This window comes from Chiloscyllium punctatum, chromosome 40 (genome assembly GCF_047496795.1).
Source record: "Chiloscyllium punctatum isolate Juve2018m chromosome 40, sChiPun1.3, whole genome shotgun sequence".
NCBI lineage: Eukaryota > Metazoa > Chordata > Chondrichthyes > Orectolobiformes > Hemiscylliidae > Chiloscyllium > Chiloscyllium punctatum.
In genome coordinates this window covers 40078073-40095196 of record NC_092778.1, presented here as the reverse complement: position 1 = coordinate 40095196, position 17124 = coordinate 40078073, and the positions used below count along the sequence as shown (strand labels likewise).

Here is a 17124-nt window from a genome sequence, read left to right as displayed (position 1 = left end):
TTGCTGTGGGTCTGGAGTCATACATAGGTCAGATCATGGATGGCAGTTTCATTCTCTAGAGATCATTAGTTAACCAAATGGTTTTTATAAAAATCAGCAATGGATTCATGGTCATCATTATGGTCTTAATTCCAGATATTTATTGAATTTAAATTCCACCATCTGCCGTAGTGGGATTCGAACCCAAGTCCCCAGATCCTAGGTCTCTGGCTTAGTAGTCCAGCAACTGACAATACAACTAGGCCGTTGTCTCCCTTTGAGGCAAATATAAAAGCACTTGAACTCAACACTCACTTCTTATCAAAATTCAAAGGACCGTTATACCTCAGTGTGTGAAGAAGCTAGGTAACTCAGACTTCAGCTTTATATTTCCACACTCTCACTTTTGGAGTTATTACATGTACAGTCCAATCTGATTAATTTGTCAAAATGGACATCATTATTGGCCTCTCAGTTATTCTGCAAGCAAAACATGGACCACAAACATTTGGACCAAAGGAACTGTTGACCAAAACAACGTAACTCAACAACATGACCATTACCTCTCTTAGTGATACAATTCCATTACAAGGACTGATCACAATTATCCAACTTATCCATAAAGAACAGTTTTTTTTTCATTACTAAACTAAAAAGCACATTTTGAAGACTTAGTGCCAATACATTGTGACTTTATGTATAGGTAAGCACAGTGTTCTTCAAATTAAAAAAAACCTTCTGCATCCAACAAAGTAGGATGAGTCTCCCTTTAGTTCAAACACGGGAACAAAATCCATTTTAACTACGGGGTGCTATATCTTTTAAAACCATGTTTTACGAATGTGACACCAGTAATCTTTTTTGTTGCAGCAAGCATTTTTGAAATCTATGGATGAAAACGGGTCATGATCCCAGTGAACTCCATTGTAATGGATATTAATGCTGGAGAAACATCACTGAACAGCCACTGTTGAATCTTGCGTTAAAAATGCAAGGCAATCTGCTTTCTCAATGAGCAACTTTCAACATATTTATGCCTTGGTCATGTAAAGATCTTGAACAATGCACTGCTGTATTAGTTACAATAAAAATGTGTACATTTTAAAAAGCTTCCTAACGAATATAAGTGGACCGATAAGGCAGATGAATCTTGAGTTATTCGATTACTAACTCTATCGCTTGGAGTTACAGCCGACTTTCCTTGTGAATCCTCTGTTTAACTTGATTTTGCATCCGCAGGGCTACAAAAAGTCGTTCACTGGAGATGTTATTGTCAGATTGTAACTACTTAGGTGACTTATTTTACGTTCATACCGGCACGAGTGCAATTATTTTCCACGGTGTTACTTGCTGCACAGCGATTAGTGCAGCTTTGTAAAATATCGCGTATATTTGCACTGTAAGAATCCACAATTCTGCCCTGAACTCCCTGCCAGTATTGCAGAGTGGAGAGGGTCAATTGGGGGGTGCAATGCTGCCGGATCAGGAACGATCGATCGTTGAAGGTACAGAAGTGACAACCTGCAGCAAGAGCCGGTGGGTGAGGGGGCAGTCAGGTTGCTGTGGCTGTGCGCCTCAGGGACTTACCTGGCGGCGTCCATAGCGACTCTTCCTGCAGCTGTCACCGGCCCCGGCCTGACATCACAATCACCCTCAGGGCATCGGCGTGAGCTCGCGCTCAGGTGGGCATCACGTACCGCGCTATTCACTCATTCAGTCCAGCCTCTGGGTTAGGGAGACCCGGGTTCAAATCCCACCCAGTCCAGAGATGGGTCAATAACATCTTCAAGCAGCTTGTTTGGAGAATAACTACTGCCTCTTCGGGAAACTCTTCGCTTATTCCCTCTACTACATTTCCCTCTTCTCAGCCATCTATGCATTCAAAACTAAGTTTTCAATTTTGCTTTCAATGACCCTTATCATGACACCTCAAATAAAATACTCAGTATCGACCTCGGGATTATGCTGGTGATCTTAGAATTACCGAGTGACAGACTCTCAATCTATTAAATTTATACGTGAGCTTCAAATCATCTTTTAAGTTTTATCATACGTGTTCATACTTCTAACATTGTATCAAATCACATCAAACGTTTCACCTTCAAATTTCATCTGATAATGTAGTACCATCAGCTGGTAGTTATTCCATATATTCGCTTTACAATTACCATAAAACCTAGGAATGGGAGTAAGGCCATTCGGCCCATCGAATCCACTCCCCCATTTAATCATGGCTGATGGGCATTTCAACTCCACTTACCCCCACTGTCACCGTGGCCCTTAATTCCTTGCAAGATCAAGACTTTATCAATCTCTGCCTTGAAGACATTTAACATCCTGGCCTCCACTGCACCCCGTGGCAATGAATTCCACAGGCCCACCACTATTGGGGGGAGGTTTGCTAGTGCTCTTTGGGAGGGTTTAAACTAACTCTGCAGGGGCATGGGAACCTGGACTGTAGCTTTAGGGTACAGGAGGTTAGGAACATGGCATCGATCTCGAAGGAGGGTGCCTGTAAACAGGAAGGTGGCTTGAAGTGTGTATACTTCAATGCCAGAAGTATGAGAAATAAGGTAGGTGAGCTTGCAGCATGGGTTGGTACCTGGGGCTTCGATGTTGTGGCCATTACAGAGACGTGGGTAGAACAGGGACAGGAATGGCTGTTGCAGGTTCAGGGTTTAAATGTTTTATTAGGGTCAGAGATGGGGGTAAAAGAGGGGGAGGTGTGGCATTGCTTGTCAAGGCTAGTATTACAGCAGTAGAAAGGGTGATGGAGGAAGACTTGCCATCTGAGGTAGTGTGGGCAGAGGTTAGAAATAGGAAAGGTGAGGTCACCCTGTTAGGAGTTTTCTACAGGCCTCCTAATAGTCCGAGAGAAGTAGAGGAAAGTATTGCCAGGATGATTCAGGAGAAAAGTGAAAGTAGCAGGGTGGTTGTTATGGGGGACTTTAACTTCCCAGATATTGACTGGGAAAGCTATAGCTCGAGTTCGTTAGTTGGGTCGACGTTTGTCCAATGTGTGCAGGAGGGTTTCCTGACACAATATGTAGACAGGCCAACAAGAGGTGAGGCTATACTGGATTTGGTTCTAGGTAATGAACCAGGCCAGGTGTTAGACTTGGAGGTAGGTGAGCACTTCGGTGGCAGTGACCACAACTTGGTGACTTTTACTCTAGTGATGGAGAGGGATAAAGTGTGCACTGCAGGGCAACAGTTATAGCTGGGGGCAGGGAAATTATGATGCGGTGAGGCATGACTTAGGATGCGTGGATTGGAAAAATAGGCTTCAAGGGAAGAACACAAATGATATGTGGAGATTGTTCAAGGAACAGCTAATGGGTGCCCTTGATAAGTATGTATCAGTCAGGCAGGGAGTAAAGGGTCTTGCGAGGGAGCCGTGGTTTAATAAGAAATTGGAATCCCTTGTGAAAGGGAAGGTGGTGGCCTATGTAAAGATGAGGTGTGAAGGTTTAGTTGGAGCGATTGAGAGTTATAAGGTAGCCAGGAAGGATCTAAAGAGAGAGAGCTAAGAGCAGCGAGAAGGGGACATGAAAAGTCCTTAGTTGGTAGGATTAGGGAAAACCCAAAGGCCTTCTATAGGTATGTCAGGAATAAAAGGATGACTAGGGTAGGTATCGGTCCAGTCAAGGATAGTAGTGGGAAGTTGTGTGTGGAGGCAGAGGAGATTGGTGAGACACTAAATCAATACTTTTCGTCAGTATTCACTCAGGAACAGGACACTGTTGCTGATGTGAATATTGAGTCACAAGTGATTAGAATGGATGGCCTTAAGGTACGTCAGGAAGAGGTCTGGGGAATACTGGAAAGGATGAAAATAGATAAGTCCCCTGGGCCTGATGGCATTTATCCTAGGATCCTCTGGGAAGCTAGGGAGGAGATAGCGGAGCCATTGGCCTTGATTTTTAGGTCGTCGTTGTCTTCGGGAACAGTGCCAGAAGACTGGAGGATAGCGAATGTGGTCCCCTTGTTCAAGAAGGGGAGCAGGGATAGCCCGAGTAACTATAGGCCAGTCAGTCTCACTTCTCTCTAAGACTTAGCCCACAACAGAATTGTAAGGGATAGGATTTATGAACATCTGGATAGGAATAATGTGATCAAGGATAGTCAGCATGGTTTTGTGAAGGGCAGGTCGTGCCTCACAAACCTTATTGAATTCTTTGAGAAGGTGACCAAGGAAGTGGATGAGGGTAAAGCAGTAGATGTGGTGTATATGGATTTTAGCAAGGTGTTCGATTAGGTAGCCCATGGCAGGCTAATGCAAAAACTACGGAGGTATGGCATTGAGGGTGCATTAGAGGTTTGGATTAGGAATTGGCTGGCTGGAAGGAGACAGAGGGTAGTAATTGATGGAATAGGTTCATCTTGGAGCGCAGTTACTAGCGGTGTTCCACAAGGGTCTGTTTTGGGACCATTGCTGTTTGTCATTTTTATAAATGACCTGGAGGAGGGGCTTGAAGGCTGGGTGAGCAAGTTTGCGGATGACACGAAAGTCGGTGGAGTTGTGGACAGCGAAGAAGGATGTGGCAGGTTACAGCGCGATATAGATAAGTTGCAGAGCTGGGCAGTAAGGTGGCAAATGGAATTCAATGTAGCTAAGTGTGAAGTCATTCACTTTGGTAGGAGTAACAAGAAGATGGATTACTGGGCTAATGGTAGACTACTTGGTAGTGTGGATGAGCAGAGGGATCTTGATGTCCATGTACACAGATCTTTGAAAGTTGCCACCCAGGTAAATAGTGCTGTGAAGAAGGCATACGGTGTACTGGGCTTTATTGGTAGAGGAATTGAGTTCCGGAGTCCTGAGGTCATGTTGCAGTTGTATAAGACTCTGGTGCGGCCTCATCTGGAGTATTGTGTGCAGTTTTGGTCACCATACTACAGGAAGGATGTGGAGGCATTGGAACGAGTGTAGAGGAGGTTTACCAGGATGTTGCCTGGCATGGTAGGAAGATCCTATGAGGAAAGGCTAAGACACTTGGGATTTTTCTCATTGGAGGAAAGAAGGTTTAGGGGAGATTTGATAGACGTGTACAAGATGATTAGGGGTTGAGATAGGGTTGACAGTGAGAACCTTTTTCCGCGTATGGAGTCAGCTGTTACTAGGGGACACAGCTTTAAATTAAGGGGTGGTAGGTATAGGACAGATGTTAGGGGTAGATCTTTTACTCAGCGGGTTGTGAGTTCATGGAATGCCCTGCCAGTAGCAGTGGTGAACTCTCCCTCTTTATGGTCATTTAAGCGGGCATTGGACAAGCATATGGAAGTTATTGGGCTAGTGTAGGTTAGGTAGGCTTTGGTCGGCGCAACATCGAGGGCTGAAGGGCCTGTACTGCGCTGTATTTTTCTATGTTTTCTATCTGGCTGAAGAAATGTCTCCCATTTTTGTTATAAATTGACCCCCTCTAATTCTCAGGCTGTGCCCATGGGTCCTAGTCGCCTCACCTAACGGAAACGGGACTGAGTATTGCTTCACTCAAGACCACATTCCTGCCTGTTCCTATAATTTAATTCAGTTTCTCAAGTATGCATCATCATTTGGCAGGTTTTTTTTAAAACTTATCCCCTAATTCAGTCATTTCCCCCACTCCCTACATTTTCCATCTCAATTCCCACAAATCTAATGTCAACGAACAGGCAGTTTGTTTTATTGATAAATTCTATCACCCACAACTACTTTTCTTCATACACATCACCGGAATCCTACACTCCATCTTCCCCCCAACTTTCTTCGCGCAAATGTAGTCCAAAGTGTGAGGAACCAACTAATTTCTGCGCTTGCCCTCTCGTTTACCTTACTGTCAACCCTGTCACAAAATAGTCCAGATTCTACGATCCTAATGATTGAGAGTTTCACTACGTTAAAGACAGACACCAAGGTTTCTCTACTTCTCTGTAGGTGGCACTCTTTGCTAAGATTTCCATTGGTAATCACTTTAACAATTATTTTGCAGGCTTTAAGCTTGCTGTAGAAACACCTTTTTAAAAGGTTTCGCCTTGTTAAATGATGCGTAATTGGGTTTCTAGCAGTCTATTAAAATTGAGTAATTCCTCTAGTCCTGAATACAAATTGGAATGTCTAATTTCTACACTATAATAAAAATAATTCCATAGATAGGACAACTCCATACAACCCTGTCACAGTGGACGCTGCAAGACGTGTCAGATTGTGGACATAGATACCACTATTACGCATGGGAACACCTCCCACCTTGTATACGGCAGGTACTCATGTGACTCAGCCAATGTTGTCTATCTTATACTTTGCAGGCAAGGATGCCCGGAGGCATAGTACATTGGGAAAACCGAGCAAAGGCTACGTCAACGGATGAATGGGCACTGCACAACAATCAACAGACAGGAGGGTTCCCTCCCAGTTGGGGGACACTTCAGTGGTCCAGGACATTCAGCCTCGGACCTTCGGGTGACCATCCTCCAAGGTGGACTTCAGGACAGGCAGCAGAGGAAAGTGGCCGAGCAGAGGCCAATAGCTACGTTCGGTACCCATAGGGAGGGCCTCAACCAGGACCTTGGGTTCATGTCACATTACAGGTGATCACTATTGCACTACACACACACACAGGTACACACAGACGCGCACACAGACACCCACACACCCATATAGACACACACACTCCCACATACACCCCCTCACAGACTTGAGACACTCTGCACTCACTTCACATACACACACTTTCTACTCACAACCCCCACCCCAGACAGACACACACACACACAGACAAAGACCCACATGCGCACACATATTTTGTGGGGTGAATTTGTACTTGCAGAGTTACATTGCACTTTGCTCAAAAACTGCATACATTCATGTAGAACTCTGAGCTCAGAAACTGCATGAATTTATGTAAAACTCTGTTATCTCACTTTTTAGATTAGAATCAATCTAAACATCAGGTCATAGACAGAGAACACGGGGGCTAACACCTTCAACATATTGTCTAGCTATCACCATTGTTAACAGCTAACCCGAGAATGCAACTTTTAAAAAAAAGGGTTTGTGATTTACACATGAAAGAAGTGAAACTATCACTGTACCCTAACAGATGAAAGGCTTAACAGACAACCATTTTTCAATATATAATTTCAGTTACATCACACTGCAAATTTTTACTATGAATTCTGTGTTACAATCGAGCCCTCCACAATCACCTGAAGGAGCGTCGCTCCGAAAGCTAGTATGCTTCCAATTAAACCTGTTGGACTATAACCTGGTGTTGTGTGATTTTTAACTTTGTACACCCCAGTCCAACACCTGCCTCTCCAAATCATAGATATTTGGGGTGGCACAATAGCTCAGTGGTTAGCACTGCTGCCTCACAGTGGCAGGGACCCTGGTTTGATTCCAGCATCAGGCGCCTGTCTGTGTGGAGTTTGCACATTCTCCCAGTGTCTGCATGGGCTCCTCCAGGTGCTCCGGTTTCTTCCCACACTCCAAAGAGGTGTAGGTCAGGTGAATTGGCCAAAGCTAAATTGCCCACTGTGTTAGGTGCATTAGTCAGAGGGAAATGGGTCTGGGTGGGTTGCTCTTTTGAGGGATGGTGTGAACTTGCTGGGCTGAAGGGCTGTTTCCACACTGTAGGGAATCTAATCAGCACTTGGAACAATAAAATTATTTTTAAGTTTCACATTTCACCTTCTTAATCCTATTGGTACGTCTCAAACTTTGTTTCCTTGACTAGAACATGTTTATTTTCTGCTTTGTTATCTGAGAATTAGTCAGTATTGCTGAATGCCAGAGATCTGCTGTAGCAACCTCAACGTGCAATTAATATCATGAAATACCCATTTCCCATCACAGAGGTCATAAGATCTTCCTAGGCAATTTTGAGATCAGTAGTGAGGACTGTCATTTTCACCATCGACTGCAAAATCTGACCACTGACCCAAGTCTTTTTCAGGCTCATTCCTTTTGTAATTCCCACTTCCTACTTCAATTTCTTGTCCCACACTGTTTCTAAATTTAATTGCCATTTAGTCTCATCCTTGCAAAAAGTGATAAAAACTTGAACAATTTTACTGACTCAGGTTGTTAAGCAATAGTTAAAATTCAAATGTATAAACAAGTGATTTAAATAATGTGGCATTTGCTTGAACTTTTACTGCGACTTGTCCTTACAGAAGTCACTGTCTGAGGCCACCTCTCACCATACTAGCTTATTTTTGCTTGTTGATCAAGATGACAGATTGATGCTTCCGAAACAGTGGCCAATGCGGAATCAGTTGTTCTGAAGACTACCAAATAGATAAAATGAACTCCCTAACAACCTGGAGAAGGAAATTGTGCTGTGTAACCTATTATGTATATATAGCAACATAACTGATTGACAGACAAAGATTTTCAGACTGACCTAATATTTGACACAGAGTATTCCCACGACCTTAAATCGCTAGAGTTAAGAGAATGGATTCTATCTCTAAAATAAATACCTGAGCAAACTCAAAAATACAACAAGTGATACTTGTTTTCATCATATAACATAGACTACCCCCTAACGAATATAGCGCCCCTTCAGTTTAAATGTAGGCCATAATGGTCATGTCTCAAGACTCATCCTATGCCAAGATCATGCTGTATCTTGCAAGGTGCGAGTAGTAGGGAAAGCGAATTGATGTCCAGAAGAGAAATCCTTTTATGGTTTTTAAAAAAAATCTTATTTTTGGGAGCTTTTGTGATGATTGCCAACATATGTACAGTTATATTCATCACAGATCAAACGAATCTCAAGCTTTTTTAATTTATTCAGATAGCAAGGTTTTGTAAAGATGAAACTAGTGTGGGGACATAAAATTTCCTTTCATTCAAGTCATTATCAAAAGTCTGATTATAGATTTATTATTATGATCAAATCCACAGGGCTTTCAACATAACCTAACATGCAATATCAAAACGAAGGGAAAATAAGTCCCTTTTTTAAACTCCCAGATTAATTTTGAAATAGTTTAAAGCTTCAACCAAATCCACAATTACCACATTAAGAGTCAAACAGCATAGAAACAGACCCTTCTGTCCAACTAATCCACACCAACCATGTCCCAAACTAAAGTAATCCCACTTGCCTGCGGTTGGCCCATATCCCTCCAAACCATTCCATATTTATGTACTTATCCAAATATCTTTTAAATGTTAAGTGTACCTGCATCCACCACTTTCTCTGACAATTCATTCCACACAGAAACCACACTAAAAAAAAAGCTGCCCCCCACATCCTTTTTAAAACTTTCTCTTCTCATCTTAGAAACGTGCCCCCTAATTTTGAATTCCTCCACTCGAGGGAAAAAGCCCTTGCTATTCACTTTATCTATGCCACTCATTATTTTATAAGGTCATCCCTATAAGATCATCCCTCAACCTTCTACACTCCAACGGAAGAAGTCCCAGCCTATCCAGTCTGTCCTTATAACTTAAATGTGAAGGTGCCAGTGTTGTACTGGGGTGCATACCACTGTCATCTTTTGCTATAATCCTGCTCCAAAGCTACCTGATGAAGGAGCAGCGCTCTGAAAACTAGTACTTCCAAACAAACCTGTTGCACTGTAACCTGGTGTTGTGAGATTTTTAACTTATACCTTAAGCTCTCCATTCCCAGCAATATATTGGTAAATATTTTCTGGACTCTCTCCAATTTTATAATATCGTTCCTATACATCAACTGTTAAAAGATGTACTTTTCCCTCTTCAGGTTACATGCTGTAGGGCTAAAAATGCATAGCAAATTCATTGACATTTGAAAATAAATGCCATTTAGTTTTTGTAATAATATTTACTACCAAATAGATTTTTTTTTGCTATGGAGTAAATTGACACCAGGTTGAGATTAAGGTTCTATTTCCCATTAAGATGACTCATCAGAAATTCATGGATAATGTGTTACAAACAAACTAATGCATAAAATCATCCAAGAATCTTAGTCTATTTTTCTTCTCAGAGATCCTCATAGCATAATTACTGATGGTAGTGTTGCAAAACATTGGGACAGAGTTACTAAATTATCACAGTATCTTGTGTTTTAGGCATGTTAGTATGGCAAATGGCATGTTAATCTTTGTTGCAACAGGGTATGATCAAAAAGCAAGGAAATCTTTCTTCAGTCATACAGTCTTGATAAAAAAAAAGTTGTGCACAATTTTGGTCTCCTTACACACAAAGATATACTTGCCATGGAGGAAGTATTGCAAAGGTTCACCAGGCTGATTCCTGGGAGGCCCATCTCCACTGCAACTTAGAATATGGGGATCTCATTGAAATGTATAGATTTGTGACAAGAATGGACAGACTGGATACAAAGATAATGTTTCCGCTGGCCAGGGTATCCAGAACCAGACGTCACAGTCTCAGAATACGAGTTAGGCAGTTTTGGATTGAGATAAGGACACATTTTGAGAAGAGCAGTGAACCTGTGGAATTTCAATCACAGAAGATAAAGGAGGCCAAGTCAGTGATTTAAAAAAAAAATTAGATGTTTTAGTAGTCAAAGAGAGGAGGAGAAAGCAGGAGTATGGTGTCATGATACGTGACAGTGGCTGATCCTCTTGAAGTGAGCTTGATGGGCCAAATGGTTTACTCTTGCTCCTATCCTGAATGTTTTTTTTAGGATTTTAAAGAAAGAGAGTAGCATTACACTGTGCCCACCCTGCCATTAAATATGAACAAAGCCTAGGGCTATGAGATTCCACTTTGAAGTTCGAAAGTTGGTTGTGTGTGAGAAATTTGTATATGATAATGAATCAGATTTTGGAGAGGATGTACAGACGCAGCAGAGTAATACTAGGGTCAAAGGACCTCAGAAGCTGGAGATGCTTGGATTATGCTAATTTAATGACTGGTTATGGGTCTTTATTAGCATTCCTGTTTGGCGAATTAGAGAAGGTGAAACTGTTTCCACAGATAAGTCTACTATTGGTTAGATAAGTCTATCATTGGCAAAAGAAACAGAGGAGGAAAAATTACTTCACAAAGCAAGTTCCCAGTTTGGAATGGGCACTGCCTGACAAGATTGTGAAAACAAAGTCAATAACAGTCTAAGGAAACCCTGCATGATGTTAAATAAAATGTATAAGGATCAGGGAAAAGACAAGGAGTAGGAATGATTGGATAGTTGAAAGGTTCTGACATGTAGATTCGAGATTAGGGTTGGAAAAGCACATCAGGTCAGGCAGCATCTGAAGAGCAGGAAAATCAATGTTTCGGACAAAAGCCCTTCCACTCTTACATGTAGATGTTGGTTTCATATCTACATTTTGCCACAAGGAATATCATAGATAAGGAAAAGAAGAGGTTGATAATGCATGCACAGAAGATGACCCAAGTAATAGGTGAGGTGAGAAAAATGTTTTCCTAGATACATGCAGATTACTAATATAGATAGCAGTGGCAGCCCAAGGAGCTAGACAACAAACAAAAGGCACTGGAAGTGCTCAGTATGATCAACACCAAAATTGGTAAGATCTGGGCAAAAAATGCACCAGTCACGATAAACGTCATTCCCACCTTTGTTACAACACTAATGTGTACTTGTGTTGTTCCTTTTAAATATAAGGTATTCCAAGATGCTTCACAGGAGACTTAAAATGGGACTTGAAGCCACTTAGACAGATATTAGTGTCGGTGAATAAAAGATAAATCAGAAAGGGGGATTTTAAAGGAGCTTCTTAAAAGGTGTTAGCATGCTGGAAAACAAGCATTCCTAATGCTGGAGTCTTCACAAAAGTTAAAGATTGTAAAAATGTTTGCAGAATCCATAATTTTCCAGACTTTCAGACCCAGTTTGACAAAACACAAGGTTTCTGTATTAATGATTATTTATTACATACAAATAGATTCTAGTTATGAATAAACATTATGAACAGTGGCATATAACTATACTAGTTAAACTCTAATCCCTCACATTTGCCCCTACACGCACATTCAAACACAGAAAACACGGGTGTAATGGGGAAAGAGAATGAACTGCCTTCCCAGTCTGTGATCTCGGAGATTTAGTGCTGATTAGAATGCTGTTTCTTGATCTCCCTTCTCTGCATGCTTTCACTTGTTTGCAGAGGCACAGGGTAACTGATTCATTCTTATCAACAGAAACCTGTTAAAAGTCAGACTTTACAGCAACTGAAGGAAAAAGCAACTGGTGCTTTTCTATGAGAACAGGGAGTTTTCTGGTGCTTGCAGAGATCAAATGGCTTCTCACTATCTTGTTCAGCCACATAGAAGCTAATCACAAATTTTGACAGGCAGAAGGCCTTTGTCATCCAAAACTGGTCACTAGGCCACAGACCTACTTTTGTCTGATGAATCTTTTTCTACATAATCCTTGGCTCCAGCTCATCTGCAAAACTACTACTGTAAAATTTCCTGTAGACAGTATTTACAATAAATGTCAAATTACTTGCTTTAAGTACAGCCATTCTCAACCTTTTTTTTGTTTCAAAAAAGCTATTTTTCCCATTTAAGTGTACAATCAAAAAATAAAAATATGTGGACTTTAGAGGGGATAAATTGAAAGCTGAAAGGTTCAGGGAGAATTCCAGAGCCTTGGGTGGTTACTGTTGAAGTTATGACCACCATTGCTGGAACAATGAAAAATCAGAGAGATGCTTAAAGAGAGAATTAATGAATCTTGACTGGGATTTTGAGATTGAAGATGATGGATTAACAAGGTGTAGGCTATTATTCTCAGTTTCATGGCAGGTGTATTCAAGGATATCCTTGAAAATTAAGATGGTTCTTTAGGTTAGAAAGACCACTAATAGGTATGTTTCAAAAGCTCAATTTATTTTATCTAGAAAAAAAGTGACATCAAATTAACTAAATCTTTTTGTCATTTTCAACTGTATTAAATCAGCCTATGGACAACAACTAAAAATGCTCATCTTTAGTGAGTTAACTCCATTAATCAAACTGCATCAATTTTCCCAGCTCTTAAGCAGTGTGGGTACTGGCAAGCAATATGGAAAAATATTGCAAGATTTTAAATGCCAACATTGAGGAAAAAGAAACTTCTAATTGTTCTATTAAGGCTTCAACAAAGTTATAAACGCTGGCAATTTCCTTATTTTCATGCATTTGTATCTCATTACTAGCTAATCTCACCTCAATCGACTTCACCCCCTCAGGGCTTCACTCCAGAGGACAGAAACGTGCTCCGGCCAAGTGCTTTGCACACAGGGACAAACAAATGCATCTATGAGGATGTATCTTATGGCTTTTATTTCCATTTCTCAGCATTCATTGACTTTGGAGGTACTTGCAGGCTGCCAGGCCCTGGGTAAAAAGGCTATGCAATCTACAGAGCGCAGGAAGGATTAGTAGTTTTAGAGGATGGGATGAAGGAGGACTCTTAAGTGGATATGCTGCATATAATGTTGAGAATTGCAGTTCATGAGTGTTTGAGAGAAGATTCAAAAGGCAGAGTTAGAGAAAGTGAGAGATATTACTTCTTTCTCCTGTACATTCCATATGACCCTGGATACAGTGCTGACCACAATCCCCACGCTCACACCAGCTGTCTTGGCCTCCTCGAAGTGGTCTGACAGGCAGGGGTTAGACCTCCCTCTCAACCTCACCATCCATCAGAATCTCCAGGTTGCCATCCAGAAAGCAGGTGCCAATCTCCCTTGATGAAGACATTTCAGTTTGCGAAGAGGATAGTGTGAGCTAATTCCTGGTTTGCAGCATCTGAAATAGTCTGCAGCTGAGCTTTAAACATGACGCCAAAGGTTTGTATACGGAAACGTCCCAGCAGCAGTCGGAACTTTGCCTCTCCTGTTGCATGATTTGCACGAGAAGGATGCCAGGGATGCAGACTGGCATAAATATGCAGGCAATAATACAATTAATGAGGTGAAAAGAGGAAAGTAGATGGAGAAAAGTCACTGTGATCCATGATGGGACACCCGCCATGAAAGTGAGAATAACAGCCTAAAAATGGGAAAACCTAGTCATTTTTCAAACATATTTTCATGATTATGTTCTGACTTGCAGCAAATTCTATGTTCAGCAATAGATTAGTTCAGATATTTTCAGGGTGAAATATTTTCTCAAAACTCGCAAAATTTGAAATAGTTTATCACCCAAAAAAGAACCTGGACTCCACTGTGAATGAATTCAACCAACATGTAGGTGAGATGAGCTTCCCATGGAGAGAAGGGGAGAGAAGTCTGACATAATGAAGGAGGAAGCCGTATAGACAGCTGAACAAATGGTTTGACCTTGTTGTAAAAAATAGGTCTTAACATTTTTATCTCAAATGTATTCATCAGTGGTAAGCACTCCAACACTCATGGCCAGATTTAAAATCCACAGTAGCAAATTCTAACATATAATTGCAAGATTTGTTAACTGTTTCATGCATGTGAATACAACAAAATAACTTTATCTTTTCGATCCTTTTTATAAAAAGTTCAATATGATTTAATCAGATTGCAGCTGAACTTTGCATATACATCACCAAACATTTTCAGGTGTAACACTGATGGTCATCCTTTCATCAAAAAAAAAATAACAAAAACAATGACATCAATTTTGAAAGAACTTTTAGTTAAGTAATGATGGACTTGAAGACAAGATATTGGGCATGAAAATCATTTTTGGAAAACTAAAAGGAACTGGATCATTGCCTCTCTCTTCTTGGATCTGAGTGTGAAATCACTATTTCTGATCTCTGTTGGTGTTATAGCTATAGAAACTTTTGGTTGTCTAAATGCAGGATGTCCAAGATTTGGCAATTTCACCCAGAAGTCAGAAGGTTGGCTGGCTTGGAGGATGAACACTCATCATGAAGATGGGGCTGGAGAAAAGAAATGTCCTTCTGAGGTTGGAGTGAAGACACTTTGTACAAAGAAGAGTATTAGCTCTGCAGCTGACAATCCTAACTTTGATCTGGGAATCCAAAAGGAATATAGTACAAATTTGAATTTTTAGATTCATGAATGTGAATAATTTTAAAAGGAAAAACATTCAAGCTAGGCAATTTTTTCCCCCAAACAGGAAAAAAGTCACATTTGCATGAGCCCAATTATACTTTAAATATTTGGCCAAAAACACCCCATTGTTCAAAAAGTCTAAGCTTTTATCTGTTGTACAGTTTTACCTTGATATTTATTCACATAGTTATTATGTTAATGGTTCAGACATCAAGAGTACAAAATCGAACTTGATGACATAAAAGTCACTACCTAAGCAATAAAGATACTTATTAGCTATCCAAATGTCATTTTGTTAAAACCTTGATTATTTACTTTAAGCTCCTCCTCCAGCGTTGCTGACCTCTTTAGTTTGAAGTGAGGCTATTATTGTTCACTAATATAATGCAAAAAATAAGAGAAACAGTGATCTAAAATAAACGCAATGCGTGCATGTCAGCATTTTATCATCAGAACTTGTGGAAGAACAATACAACACTAAAATACTAAAAACCCTCAATCAAATCTCACTTTATTGTTAGCCAATTTATACTTTGGTACAGAAGTCAAAATTCCTTTTAAAAAAAAAAATTCTCGAAAAGCTCACCTGCTACCTCTCTCTTTTTTAAAAAAAAGATCTGATTTAATAAATTAGAAAAAGATCATAGGGATTTTTCATGCAAATAGTACTTAATCAACCGAGTTTACAGAAATTACATTGCACTCAGTTTCATGATTAGAACTATAACCACATGTGAATGCAAAGCAATCTCAGGGGACCTACCAACATTAAAGGGACAGTATACCTCAGAAATAATATCAAGATCTGTTCCCACCTACAAAGCAGCTGAGCACTATGACACTTCTGCTAGAATTTAGTCCTACACTATCTGCAGTACAACGCCACCTTCATGCAAAGGCACATTTAAATAAGTCATATCTTACTATTAAATTGCCTTGGGGAAAGATAATCACTTTTACATTTTCATGTTCCAGAAAGGCAGGTTTTCCTGTTTGCAGTTGAACATTAGAAATCAGCAGAGAGCAAAGCTTTGCACAGGTGTGCAACCACCATGCTTACAGCTCCTCTGTAACTGATCTCCAGCAAGACATAGTCAGCACAATACATTAAATTGACTGATTTTAGAAATCCCATACTGAGACTTCGAGCTACAGCAGCATCTTAGTATACTCACTTAGGCATAGTGAATTCTTATTGAAGAGATCAACTTGAACTTTCACAATATTTGTAAAATTACCCTGGATGCTTCCCCCAGTTTACAACCCATTCTAAAAGATCAGAGTCAGAATAGCACAATTTCTTGAACTGGAATTCAGATTCTGGTTCAACTAACCATGTAGGAGCAGCTTCAAAAATATATTGCATCATTCTTTCCAAGTAACATGATCCAGAGAGAATAGCAGGAAACTGTGCAAGGCATGTGTCTGTTCAGCTTAAAACATATTAATGTAAGACTGTACAATTTTACCAAGTTACAGTGCAAACAAGTTAATTCTGGCACAATATGGTAACCCTTCCAGAAAATATCCTGGTGTACAAGGTTCCATTTACGTGAAGTGCAACAAAATGCTGGCTGAATAAAATGTTTTAACCAGAATTATAAACAAAGTTAAAACACCAGTGCATCTCTATTCCTGAACAAAGGCACAGATGAAATCATGTATGTGCCATTTCAAGTTCCTCCAGCTGCCCTTTATGCAAACGATATCTGGCAAGATCTTTCCTGGTAACAATTCCAATTACCTACAAGAAAAATGGTAAGCTGTTAGCATTAAATCATGACTATTTTGCACCAAGTTTGATTTAACTAAGAAGTCAAATAGCTGGATTTGTATCACAAAGTTTAACTTCAGCTCTTCAATTAAATTCAGTTATATATTATAGTGGCTTTTACTTTTTAAGATATTTTCAAAAATTGTTTAGCAAACACCTAGTTCTTAAGCAATCATCACTTTCCTCCTCGATAATTGCAGTTCACACCTAGACATATCCACAAGTGTTACTATGTTTATTACTTTCAAACTCAAGCTGCTCTGAAGCTAAGGGCATTTTCCTACTGCTGCTTATAAATTTATAATCTGAAGTATTATAGCAGTAAAAGGCTTGTGACCAGAACTAGATAGTAATGTTTTCACCTATGTGCTTCTTCAATATTTTATAGGCAGATTGAAAATATTTGATGAAAAGGA

General features: G+C 40.2%; 1 protein-coding gene across 1 annotated transcript in view; it reads right to left on the bottom strand.

The window, feature by feature from the left end:
- Positions 1-15429: 15429 nt before the first annotated feature.
- clcn7 (chloride channel 7) overlaps positions 15430-17124 on the bottom strand; it is a 70882-nt gene continuing 69187 nt past the window's right edge. The window contains exon 25 of the mRNA XM_072559610.1: positions 15430-16678. Coding sequence (XP_072415711.1) covers positions 16592-16678 — 87 coding nt within the window. The 3' untranslated portion in view covers positions 15430-16591. The remainder of the gene's footprint in view (positions 16679-17124) is intronic.